Source organism: Armigeres subalbatus, chromosome 1 (assembly GCF_024139115.2).
Source record: "Armigeres subalbatus isolate Guangzhou_Male chromosome 1, GZ_Asu_2, whole genome shotgun sequence".
NCBI lineage: Eukaryota > Metazoa > Arthropoda > Insecta > Diptera > Culicidae > Armigeres > Armigeres subalbatus.
The window spans coordinates 5,635,013-5,649,071 of record NC_085139.1 but is presented as its reverse complement, the minus strand read 5'-3'; the positions used below and the strand labels follow the sequence as shown (position 1 = coordinate 5,649,071).

The following is a 14,059-nucleotide window of genomic DNA, read 5'->3' as shown; positions in this document are numbered from 1 at the left end:
TTGTTGATATGGATTTTGATGGGTTGTTGGTTCTAATTTCCGTTAAATTTATAGACTTCGTCTCACAACTTATATCTATGAGCTTTCTGGGTTGTTGAAAGATACAAATCGGTCCCAACTATCCTTATGTTCCCCCTTTTCCACTCTTTGAAAAGCTCGCAATTTCTTGTAAAAAAGTTCAACAGCTTAACGAACCGCTGATTCTCGGAATGAGATGCTTTGCAATTTTAATCAACTTTCTGGTGAGGTTGGGGTGTTCACAGTGAACTGATCAAAAGACTTGGTTTTGATAGCCGTTACTAGTCCACCAACGTATAGTTTCAGCGGGGGTGGCTAGAAATAAAAATAGATGGCTTAATGGATTTAACTTTAGCAATCATCGTGAACGGTCTGAGAGAGTTTCGAGGCATGATTTGGGGAGCAGAAGGAAAATCTAATGCTTATTATGCACCACCTTAGCAGTATGTGTTAGGGTCATTATTGAGATGAGGGTTAGAGCACATGCATCGATGAATCTCTCGTTCTGGAGTCCGCGAGCATTGCTGGATGGGTTTCCTCATCGTGTGGAAGGAAAATTTGGGAGGAAATATTGTCGATGATTCGGGAAAGACGTTCTTCTACTTTTAATTCTACTTCTGCTTCTGTTTTTTTTTAACTAAACGCTAGCTGGACGGTGGTTACAATCATCCTTTGCCTTCAGTTAATCGGTTACTTGTGTGGCTTCCCGGGCTGTGATCAATCGTTACTGGACCTGACTGACCGCCCCCAGCAGCCTGGATCTGCTCCATTGTCTTCGGTTGGGCGATTTCAATCCATTTTTTCAACATAATGCATTGGTGACAGATCTATTATGATAGGTATTTGTCCTTATTCTGTGTCTCGTATGAGGTGGGGCATTTCGAATGAGACGTATCGAAATCGATAATTCTCGAGGCATTCGAGACGCAGAATAAGTACAATTTATATCATACTTTGGCTTCAAAGTAAAGGTTAGATACGTAAAAACGTTTATAAAGAATAATTCGTCACGCAATTTCAGTGACCGATCATTATTAGCGCTTAAATATTGCACCAACCTTCTCTTTAATGATCATAAAATGAAAAGAGTTGATTTTTAGATTGTACTAAAAATATCTCAAGCTCTAATCCAACGAAACGTTTTAACGATACACGCATGTTAATCCACAACAATGTGATTAGCGAATGCAACAATCCATGCACTAGAGGAACCTGCTCTTTCTTAAGACCTGAACTCTATTTAAAATGCTTTAATAATTCGCGATATATCCAGCTTTTTATCCAGATCATGCTATAATTTTTAATTCAACTTTTTTGACATTTACGTCGTCCACTATAAATTTCTAATTTAAGAGTCAAAGTATGCTATGACTTGTTGAAAAAAAAAAACCCAACCTTATTCACCGAGTGGTGACACTGCTTTTCTCGCATTTAGCCAAGACACCAACCTTATATGGCGCTTACATAGTTCGATTCCATTTTCTTCATAACGTTTAAACGCAATAGTCGATCGTAATCAAATCCAATAGTGATCAACTAGGGTTTGTCTCCCGTCGAATTCAACTTGGTGCGAGAAAATCAGTTAAGGATTACTATATGAAAAAGTGGCTAATGTTTTTCGGTTTTCGTGTGCACACACACACATACACACGGACAGACAGACATTTGTTCAGCTCGACGAGCTGAGTCGATTGGTATATAACATCGTGGGTCTCCTTGAATTCTATAAAAAGTTCGATTTTGGAGTGAAATCATAGCCTTTCGGTACTTTGTTGTATGAGAAAAACAAAAACGGTTTACATTTATTCGCAAAAAAATGTAATTCTTTTCCGATATCAGGTATTTCATATATTTTCTGCATTTTAACTCATTCGTTTTTTTAACATATTTCAGGAATTTGGAAAACAATTGTACTCCTGTTTCGAAAATATTGAAACGTGGATTTCCGTTTTAACAATTTTCCGAATTTATAAAACGCCCCAATTATAAAATGCTTGTATACACTGAAGCCCAAGAGGAAAATACATCAGCTACCTGGGCTGTTTTGGACTTCGGCCATATATTGTACCGTGCATAAAAAAATCTACTCGTCCGCTTATTTTTAGACGCAACGAAAAATAAGCGCCAGATGGTCGCCTAAGAAAAACATACCTGCAGAAAAAAGCTACTTTGTTATTTATAAAAATTGGCTTCTTGTACTGCGGAGAAATTTTTCACATCTATGAGAGCCTTGGAAAATGATCACAAAAGTTGTCATTTTTTTGCAAGGCACAATACACTGCCCGGCATAACGAAGTGCCCACTTGTCGTGTTTCATACAAAATCGTGAGATTTGGAGCTCTAGATCTCGGTTGCTTGAATTTGAATTTTGCCAGACCTAAGTTTTAATGAAAAACGGTATTAATCCAAAAAATAATTTAACCAATTTACCTCTGCATGCGAAAATGTGTGACAGGTTTCCAAACAAATAATCGTACTTCACGTGACAGGTTTCCAAACAAATAATTCACGGCTTCTATGATGCTGTTATAAAATCTGTACACAGTATCTGACATGATTGAGGGATGATCACACAGTTTATGGCTAGCGTGAAAAGCTGCATACAGTATTGGACAAAAAATACATAAGCAACTGATATCTAACTAACATGAAAATCTCTAATAAACATTTATTTTCAAAAATCTAAACAGAATTATCTTTACCAGACGCCAGCTTACGCCTGCGACCAATATTTGAAGATTTATTCTTAACTAGTTGACCCGGCAGACGTTGTCCTGCATAGTAGGCGAAAATGCGCTTTTCCCATAGGGCACTGCACGAAAAAATCTCTTTCTCTTTCGTTCTTCATAATTTTTGACATTTACTTTGCAGCGAGAAAGAAACAAAGCAGCCCGTGCAGTGCCCCATGCGAATCTCAGTTTAGGTTTTTCATGATTTCCTCGAAATAATTCGTGATTTTCGCATGAGGAAATATCATATAAACCCGTCAGAAACTATAACGTATCTACTGAAGGAATACATAAAATCCATCCTGCCGTTTTCGAGTTATGCAAATACTAACACAGACCATTTCATTTTTATATATACAGAAGATAATGTTTAAAAAATGTTTAAAAAGTGACTGTCCATTAGGAAAGTCGTTCTCAACAGTCTCGGATTTGAAAAACAAAAAACAAACAAGAGTTTTTAGAGATTTACAAAAAGGGTATATGAAAACAGGCTTGAGGGAAATATCGTGTACAGAAATCGACAAAATCGTGATTTTGTGTCAAGTGCCGTTCAACAGGAAAGATAGTAAAGAATTAGAGAGATGGAAAATCAAGTTCCTCTACTTATGAAGAGGAAACTTTAATAGTGAGGTGCACAAAAAAATATCCTTCTAAGTAATTTGACAAGAACAAAAGAAGTTTCAAATGTTTGTTTCGAATTGAACGATTTGAAGAGGTCCTGTTGCAGTGGGATTGTTCTTCCGGCGTCCGTTGGAGAAACCCATGATATCGTTGAAGAATAAGAGGAAAATACATTTGGTTGCTCAATCTCATACTTCAATACTAAGTTTTCAAAACGACTTATCTGCTTTCATAAACAAAGATTCAATCATCGATTTGACGACTCTGATAGTACTTCGACGCAAACCAATGCCATCAACAGGTAGCCGAAACCTTCACCTACCTATTGATAGTGTTGGTTTGTGTGGGAGTGCTTTCAAATTCGTCAAATCGACGTTCGAATCTTTGTTTACAAAAGCAGATAAGTCGTTTTGAAAAATTGCCTTGACTTGTTGGAGTTTTTTCAACATCATTGAAAGAAGGGCAATATTATGGACGTCGCGATTTTGTCGATTTCTGCACACAATTTCTCCCATGAATCTGTTTTTAGCATACTTTCTTGTAAATCTGCAAAAAGTCTATTTTAATTTTCAAATCCAAGACTGTTGAGAACGATGTCCCCTTTAAACAAAGAAAATCGTGAAGTAGCATTTGTTTTGTTCGATTTTTTCATATAGTTATTTTTAAATTATATGATCAAATAGAGTCAGCTGTCCAAACTTTGCTAAACATCGTTAATTAAACTCCTGAATCTACACAAATAATTGGTGAAGTTGGTGTGTACCTATTAATATAGGACAGATTGTACCATTTTAAATGAAAATCAGATGAGTGAACTTTGGCATCTAGATACTCTTCATCATGTCATAAAGCTCGTAATCTGAACAGGCTAAAACAGAAATCATTCTGTACTTCGTCTATCAGGCTTCACGTCCACCACGATCTCACGATCACTCGTCACGAGTCAAGACTCATGTCTTCATCTGCTCCACTTCTTCGTATCATTTTTCATTAAATGATATTCTCTAAAGCTTCCAAAACTGATCGTTGGTTTCTGGTTCAAAACTTTTCATGTGAGCACGAGCTATACGAAAACCGCTTCTAGCAACCATTTTCTATCGCTCAAAATTTTTGACAGATTTGTGAAGAATTAATAACAACAATTGTTAGTGTTATTTTTTAAGGAGACTCTGTTAATTAACCATTCTGTGGATCTGAGAAATGGCTATTCGTAGTTATTTTTTTCTTTAGAATACTCTCTCCGATGAACCATTTTGTTCTTGGAAAGTTTGCCAACTTACATAACATCAATAACAATCACATCAACGACTGATTTGAATCGTCGCACCCCTTGGTCATCATTACTCGCTCAAATGCAAATCACTATCAATTGCTTGCAGACCAGCCTCCTTCAGCGTCATTATGCGACGCGGCAATAAAGTGAGCATTATTCATCACCCGGCCGCCCGTTCCACCGCAAACATATACGGTGCAATGTTGCTTGCCTACTGCGATTCGCGCAAGAAACACCCGCCGTCAGCGGGGGCCCCACCATGCCTGATGATGAGGATCGGCTGCAAAGCAACCATTTAGGAAGGAAAAGGCGCAACTTGATGCGATATTATTCACGATATCAGCAGCGGAGTGCGCCCTTTCCTCGTGGCCGCCGACTAAAATTTCTCAAAAGTGGCATCAGCAAGCAGCGGCGGGGTGGGTGCGTTGGTAGTTCTATAAACATCTGGTCGAGCCGTTTTGCTACTGTTGCTGCTTGAGCAGCAACAGTATTAACAACGCGTTTCAGGTGAATGAGAACGAAGGGGAAAACTAGAGCACTTGCTCCAACAGCACAGCAACCGGTTGATCGTCGAAGAGTGTTCGCGAGCTGGTACCAAACCGGGCGAAGAAGGTGCGTGTGAGTTTACAGTCCAGTGACTTTCGTTCAGCAATGTTCTGACGTTGAGTAATGCGCCGGCCGAGTGGAAGCACCAAAGAACGACCTGTAAAACAATGACGTTATACAGATCATCAGGTGCCGATTATGATGGGTTGCATAGAAAAAAAAATGACGAAATGAGAATTTTTATTGTCGCTTTTCGTTGGCGGTTGGTTACCTAATAAGCAGATAGGAACAGAAATCCGTCTCGCCTGCCATATGTCCTTTTTCAGTGACGACTTCACGCCGAAATCCAGTATGCCGCATAGTCGAAAACATCGAAATCCCCGCGAGAGCGCTCAAAGCAGACCGATCTCATAGCTTGAGATGCCGCACGACATGGCATGCATGATTGCTTGGAATTTTTCCTCTCGGCGCGCGCGCGCACACACAATCGTACACGCGAAGCCGAGAGTGCGAGAGACGGAGACAACGCGAGATTCGGACCCGAAACATGCGCTGCTAATGATCCGCGGCGGCGCGCTTCCTGATTGGTCGAAAATCTAAAATCGAATCACCAAATCGCACCTTCAATGGGGCGCGAAACCTCCCGAGTGCGAGTGCGAGCGAGCAAAGCACAACAGGGGTTGAGAGCGATCTCGAACCGTCCCTTTCTACAAAATAGCGCATTTGGTTGCCGTTTCTCCCGCTTCAAATCTTTGCGATGGGAATATGCGCATAAGCATCCCCGCCGCCCGTTGCGGTTTGTATGGGAATTTTTCGCTACTTTCGACGGCGGTTGATCGAGACCGAGACGGGAGATTAGAAGATGAATGGGCCTCGCCACGCCTTCTTCTCGGCCCGAGATGCATCTCCCGAGCAGTGGCTCATCATCGCTTTCGAAGGTCGAGTCAGCCCCTTCGCATTACGACGGCTTTGATTATTTTACAGCTATTGATGAATGCGTAAATAATAATAAAATGACTAACAAAATCGGATTTACTCTTTGTAGATGCCGCGCTTTATTCATGTGATGCTTTTCTACTTGAAAGTAGCGATGCCGATTCGCAATATCTTCTAATTCCTGTGTCCATTGAACCCGAGCATAAATATTTTCAAATTGAATCAAATACCATACGAAATCGATTCATGCTTTTGTAGCAGGCTGTGCGTGAGGTAACGCCGGCCCTTTCGCCAGGCCTCCTTTGATGCTCTCGCGTTGTTTGACCCCGGATGAACAAAACAAATAAAGCGTCACCCGATGTTGGCCCATGGGCATCACCACCAGGAAGAAACGCTGTCAAATATTGGTTCGTTGGAGTTTTTTTTTCTGTTTGCGTCGCGGTCTTTGTCTTCCTTTTTGTTGGAGTGTTTGCGCAGGCAAACAGTTGTTTCATGAATGAATGGACTTTTGAGATCGGATAGAGAGCACTGTTGGGCACCTGTTAGTTCTAGTAGCTTGGATGGGTCTTGGCTTTTGATTTTAGAATGTCGTTATCGGGCTGTAATTTTATTAACATACTTCGGGCTACACCAGTTGAAGGGAATTTTTTAATTACAGTGCGTAATTACATTTGCAAAACGTCATAGCAGAGAAAAAAAAACAAGTACAAAGGTTCGTTGTGAAATTCACCAGTTCTTTGTTAGTTCTCATCTAGACATACATTCATTAATCGATTTAACTGCATATAAGTACCAGCCGAACGCATTTGAAGTCGGTTTTTTTCAATCATCAGAGACGGTAAATATGTTGTTCACCCTTTGATGAGCTTTTGGAATTGTCCTTATGTTACTTTCTTTGGATATCTTTGATTGCAATCCTTTTTAAAATAGCATAATTGAAATAAAATTTTACTTTGACGTTCTTTCCGTTCGTGTTCGAAAATTGCATTGTAGACATCTTCCAATTAGCGATTGGTTCAAATTTGATCTCAAACTGATGTTAGGTATGTCACTGTTGAAGTTAATCCATGTTGTTCGGAACAAACAAAACATTTGATCATGTAAAACCATCCAACACTTCCGGCAGGCGGGCAGCTGTTACAAGCTTGGGAACCCTATTTTTGGTTAATCACCAGTTCCAGGCAGAACGCCATTAGAAGGAGGCAATTCTAGCCCGATTCAGTGCGCCGATTTCGGCCACAAAAAACCTAATGAAAACATCAAATATTAGCCCATCACTCAACCGTCCGATGTTTGACGTTTCCATTCATCGAAAGTAAACATCTCGTAGCTCCGTTTGCTTTTTTATGAATGAATGAATGAACGACGAACTCTCTCACTCAAGAAGGGCGCCTTCAAGTTCTGCCTGACCCTACGATGATGGGACAGCTGCACGCCCGGCCTTCTTCGATCCCACTGCTGTGCGTGCGCAGTGCACTTGTCTCCTAGCAACGATCGACGTTGCCATTCCATGGCATCCTATGCCGCCGTAATGGTCCGACGTGTCCATCCAGTAGCTGTGGCACGCACCGACTTCGATTGACGTCATTCAAAATATGGTAATTTAGCCTGTTATTGTTCTTCTCAACGTCCGTCCATCCGCAAGCGACGATTATTAGCGTTGCTTCTTCCGCTGGAACTTTCTTCTAGTTCTGCCGTTATTGCTGCAGGCGTGCGACCACGGAGCGTAGATTCGAGCGATGTGCATAAACATAAACACCAATCATCATCAACGCCGTGGCCCACGGCATAATTTTACACACATAAAATGATGTACAATGAAGAGTCCCTTTGGACGCATGTGTTTTTTTTCTGTTCTGTAAACAAACACCGAAGACAAAACTGGTACACGCGAGTTGCGCAGCGCGAAGAAAACGTGCCGGATCGGAAACGGATATGGACGCATGCCCATTCCATTCTTTCCCCCCACCGCGATGACTGTTCGAGGGTTTTAATTAAAACCGCCGTCGTCATCATCGTCGTAAATACAATAATTCCCATTTGCCTGCAAGTTACTTTCATTTCCTTCCACCACCACCGCACTTTATTACAAATAAACATCGTAGATCATCACTGTTTTCAAATATCTCGGCGCAAAAGACGTGTTTACATCTGACGAGCATTGGCACGTGCCCGGAAGGAAGTCACGCACTCGAACCCGCGCACCTTCCCTTGGAAGATCTTTCAGATTCGGATTCAACTCCTCCAAAATGCATTGATCTTTTGAAGACTTTAAAGGTGTTAAATTTTTGACATGTGTCATCTTCTTCACATACTGCTTTCATAGCTCAACAGTTTGATTCGCAACTATGGAGCTGATTTTTTATTCAACAGTTGCTCATAGGATTTCACTGCGAAGAAATTGAAATCGGTTATGTATCATGCACATTTTTACAGTTATATAAAAAAAAACTTCACAGGAGAGAAGAGAGTCATCAACTTCTTAGAGACACCAGAAGGTGTTCAAATTTTACGATTTTCATTACTTCTAGACCAACATTTGAAAAGGGCGTAACAGTTTATTCCTTCTGATTCTCCGTCTACATATAAAGCTATGTATGGGGACAAAGAATCAGAAGGAATAAATTTTGGCTGTTACGCCCTTTTCAAATGTTGGTCTAGACTTAATCCCTTTTTCTCATCATTCATCATCTTCCCTTTTTCAGGTTACACATCCCTCCACGATCGTAGCAATAGTTCGCCACCTCCGCTGATCCAATCCTCCAGCCACTCCGGTAGCGGTGGCGGTGTAGGAGGGGGAGGAAGTAGTGGCGGTGGCGGCGGAGGCAGCAACAACAACAGCAGCAGCACCAACTCAACCTCCTCTAGTGGTAATAGTAGTAGCAATAGTAACAATTCCGCCAATATGTCATCCTACTTATCATCGATGGCGGCGGCCGCCGTGAGGAACGCCAACAGCGGCAGCAGCAACAATAACAACAACAGTAGCAACAGTGCAAATAGTTCCAACTATCCTAGCAGCAATAGTGCGAATACCCCTTCCACGACTTCGTCCAGTCACCCGCAGATGAAGCAAGAGCACGAACCGAACAGTTTTATCAACATCGACGAGTTGCCGGTAAGTAACTTCCCTCTTTTCTAAACTTCAGAAGTCATCTCAAACATTCCCAACCCCCACAGAACTTCGGCGTCGTTCCGGGCCACTACGACGACCAGGACCAGTATCACTCGCTACCGCAGCAGGAAGCCCAAACGCCCTCCCACGGTTACCTGGACAACAGTCCGGAGTTCTACTCGGCGATCCAAATGGAACAGAAGTACATGGCCCCGCACTACAAAAGTGGTCCCTACACGAGTCGGAGTAATCGGTACCACCAACCGCACCCGCACAGTGGCGGCGGAGTCGGAGCGGGTCCTGGCGCGGGCGCCGGATCGCAAAACAGTCACCACCCCCATCATCACCAGCACCACCATCCGCACCACGACGGGTACCACGAGTACAGTTCACCGTACGACACGCCACCGTTCCAGACCGTACCGAGCAATACGACGTCACCTCAGGGTAGCAACAACGACGGCACCGGGCTCGGCGGGCACATGGATCCCTGGAGTCAACTGCACCACCCCGGACAACACCCGGGCCACCCGGGAGGACATCCGTCGTTGTTGGACTTCCAGCATCCGGCCTACATGGGTACTACGATGGGCTTCGATAAGACCATGCTCGGAAGCTACGGCACCCAGGGTGGAGCGCCCTGTTTCACCGGTTCCGGACCTATTCAGCTGTGGCAGTTTCTACTCGAACTGCTCACCGATAAGACCTGCCAAAACTTCATCTCCTGGACCGGCGACGAGTGGGAGTTTAAGCTGACCGATCCCGATGAGGTACGTTAATGAATACTGCTGAATTTGTTATTTTAAATCTGTAGAATTTAAGTGAAAAACTGCTAAGAGGCTTTCTCCACATGCTGGGCCCATAACCAGTTAAAAATGTAAACCTAAAATAGTTTTTAATGTGTCCTGTATATGACACAATTTACACAGATCTGCTATTAACTACAATTCCGCTTCTGAACTCACTTTTACATCATACTTCTCTATTCGACAGGTGGCTCGTCGGTGGGGCGTCCGGAAAAACAAGCCAAAAATGAACTACGAGAAACTCAGCAGAGGGCTCCGGTACTACTACGATAAGAATATTATCCACAAAACCGCTGGCAAGCGTTACGTTTATCGTTTTGTATGTGATCTTCAAACTCTGTTAGGGTAAGTTCACCTAATGCTTACAAAACCCCTTTCCCATCAATTTTTAATGCTTTTCCTCTATTTTCCAACAGATACTCAGCCAAGCAGGTGCACGAAATGGTTGACCTCAAGCCGGACAAAAAAGATGACGAGTGAAATCCCCAAATCCCCTCAGAAACCTCCCACTAGAAGCCTAGTAGCAGCCCAGTGTACGCTCCTTGCTCAAAGAAACCCCACGGGAGAGTCAGCAATCCGGCGCTTCCTTTACGAGATACTTCACCATGTTATTTATGTGTGAAATGTGCTTCCATCGATCAGCAGAAAACACACGGAAACTAATGTGTTACCCCCTTCTAATCTTTAAACAAAACAAAAATCTGTGTTTCGTTCCCCAAAACAAAAAAAAAACAAAATCAAAGATCGTACTTTTACAATCGACCAAAAATACCAAACAAAAAACATCATCGTTGGAACATCCTAACCAATCAAAGTAGGCAGAGACCAGGCGGCTGTGAAGCAGCACACGTGTTCGTGCCTTATGAACCAGAGCTGTCAGTCAGGCAAAGTTGAGTTCGTGCAACAAGTCACGCAGAGAAGCAAAACAATCAGAAGCCAAGAAATCGTACTCTCGAGATGGTGACGATCGGTCGCGAACTGTTAGGGAGGTAAGCGAAACTTAAGTCTACTTAAACACACAGAAAACACGCGTAAAAATAGACAAAAAAAAGTCCCCAAATAAAAACGCAAACAAATTGCGAGGAAAAAAGTTTCGATTTCAATACACGCAGACACAAACATAGCAAAAACCAAGCAAAAAGTCGCAAAAAGATGCTCTGAAGCACGCCAGAGCCGAGACGAAGCAGAAAACAAATTTTATTTTATTTTTCCCTTGTAGTTAACGTAAAATTATTTGTGAAGCTTTTGTGATAAGTTTTTTTTTCTTTATTTCTATTTTTAGTAGACATACTTGCTTTTATATATGTATGTATAATTATTACACCTTAGATTACTCGATAGCAAAAATGAAATTCGAAGAAGAGATGCGGTCTCCGCTTCGTTCAAAGAGAGGAAAATAATCCGACGATGGGTAGGAGAATGAGCAGTATATAAACAAATCAAAGTGGATGTTCTTCGTAACAGTGTGTATTATTATTCGGTGAATGAATGAGAGCTGCTTTTGCTTCCACACGATGACGGATGAGTGTCGTTGGGATAGAGTGATTGAGTTCGCTAGTTCCCCGCCGCCGGTTGATGTTCTTCATTTTTTTATATTCAAATCCGGGCAACCGGGGGCGGAAGCAGCTGATCTCTACAAGAAACAAAAAAACAATCAGAGTACTATTATAGAGCTTAATTTTTGGTTCGTGTTTATCGATAGTCTTTTTGTTGCGGCGGAATGTGAGCATTTTGGAATGAGAGCGAACCAGTTTTTTTTTTCTTCAAATGGAAGTAGCGAAATCTAAGCGATTATTGAGTAGAACGCAAAAATATTATTGTAAACAAAAAAGAAAAATATCCAACAAAACAAAAGTCGATCAGAATAAAAGTGTAAAAAATGTATTATAATTCAAAGATGGGGTTTTCCCTTTTTCAAAAAGCAACTGCGGAAAAGGTCACGTTCTCACTCATAAAATTTCCACCCGTTGATTCATATTGGTGCGATATATTTTTGTAATACAAACAAAAGAAACAAACGACGGATTTCATCAAAGTATTTATGTGTATATCAGTTGAAGTAGGTTTTAAACTATTTTATTTGTGCCTGTGGTCATGAGCGAGATCGTGATTTTTGCTGACGTTGTTCGAAAGGGACCTTTTCATTTGTTTTATGATGTTTAAAAATATTAAAAAAATTGCGTAATCATGTCATCCGAAACAGTCCTGTCGGGGGTTCTCCTATACTCGTTAGAGGAAGAATTGTCACTTGTAGACGAAAACTCATCACTATCTGTCAGAATGTGCGTGACACTCTGTTATATTTATGTGACCCGAAATGGCCAGAGTGAAATAGAGTGGCAGAAACTTAGCATGGATACGCGTGCGCGTCATGGAGATCTCACATAAAGAGGCCGAGTCATGGCTTACTACTCATTGATCGACACCTTAAGGGGTAAATCTACAAACACATGCTGAATGTAACTTTTTCAAACGCCACATTCCCCTTCCTCTTTTATTAAAAAAAAAAAGAAGAAAGAAGCTAATCCTCTAGCATAGGCTGCCACGCTTGTTAAATTTTTAACTAAATTGGTGTTCAATGTCCTGATATTGAAATAACGAGAAACATTGTAGATTGCAACATTTTCAATAACTGAATCACAAATCATTTTCCAGAAATGCCTTCAGGTTTTCCAAATCTTTTCTAGGTCCTGAAGCGTTTTAGGGTTCTCCAAGAGAACGAGAGATCGGGGGATTCGAAGAACGAGAGAATCCAACAGCCTTGATCTCGGTAATAATTTCGAGAAATTTCGGTAAAAATTAAGTAAGTAGTCATCTTTATTGAATTTCGGTAAAATTTTGTGGAAATTTCGGTGAAGAAATTACGGTCAAATAATTTCTGTCAAAATAATTCCGAATTTCGGTCAAAATAATTCCGTGATCTCTGATTCTTCCGGTGGCTTTATACGGCCATGAGACATGGACGTTAAAAGAGGCTGATCGGAGAGCTTTCGGGGTGTTTGAGCGTAAGGTGCTGCGGACAATACTCGGCGGCAAACAGGAGAACGGTATCTGGCGGCGTCGCATGAATCACTAATTGTACCAGGTGTATAAAGGGCTGGATATTATTAAGCTTACTCAACACGGCAGACTACGGTGGGCTGGTCACGTTGTTCGTATTCCGGAAGAACGTCAAGCGAAGATGATATTTAGTAGAGAACCCGGAAGAGGCCGCAGGCTTCGTAGAAGGCCGCTTACACGATGGCTGTTTGCAGTTGAAGACGACCTGAGGGCGCTCAATGTTCAGGGCGGCTGGAAGCGATTGGCCCAGGATCGAGTCCAGTGTAGGATACTCCATTCGGCGTAGGTTCATCGAAGAGCTGTAGCCCATCAAGTATCAAGAAGTAATTTCCAAGATCTCGGCTGTTAAAAATTTTGCTGAGGTCGGAAAAATAATTTAAGTGTGTTGGTGTTCTTAGTTTTGAACACAGTTCAGTGTGCACTGGTTTGGTAATCAAGCGAAAACGATCATGGTAACCAAGGCTCCCTAGATTTGGAAATAAGTAAAAACATACGAGCATGCCTATATTTTATCCGTTAGATGTCCACGTGTTTCTTTATTAAACGAAAAAATTGTAGCATGCGGTCAATTGAATTTGTTCTTCTAGGATACGAGTTGCTATGTTAGGCCAGAGCATTTGAATAGTGAACTGTGTTCAGAATATTGTAAACACGAACACGCCTTCTCGTGTTCAAAATTCGTCTTTGCTGCGCGGTAAGAGAAACACGATCGCACGCGCACTAAATTTTTACTTGCTTATTAATTTACTCACCCACACAACGCAAAACAAAACATTTCGATGATCGTGTAATCGTTCTGCGTTCTAAAAGAAAAACGATCTTTCGCGCACTAAATTTTCATTTGCTAGTTAATTTACTAACTCCCACAACACAGGACAAAATATTTAGATCAGTGATTACTGTTACTTATTTGCTAATGACTTTTGTCAAAAGGTATTTTTAATTCGGATTTTTT

General features: G+C 41.6%; 1 protein-coding gene across 7 annotated transcripts in view; it reads left to right on the top strand.

The window, feature by feature from the left end:
- LOC134220118 (ETS-like protein pointed) overlaps positions 1–11,505 on the top strand; it is a 377,379-nt gene extending 365,874 nt beyond the window's left edge. For all 7 annotated transcript variants that reach the window (XM_062699108.1, XM_062699116.1, XM_062699137.1 and 4 more), the window contains 4 exons: positions 8,829–9,241; positions 9,304–10,008; positions 10,232–10,389; positions 10,461–11,505. In XM_062699108.1, the coding sequence (XP_062555092.1) occupies positions 8,829–9,241; positions 9,304–10,008; positions 10,232–10,389; positions 10,461–10,524 (1,340 nt within the window). In that variant the 3' untranslated portion in view covers positions 10,525–11,505. The remainder of the gene's footprint in view (positions 1–8,828; positions 9,242–9,303; positions 10,009–10,231; positions 10,390–10,460) is intronic.
- The last annotated feature ends 2,554 nt before the right edge of the window (positions 11,506–14,059 follow it).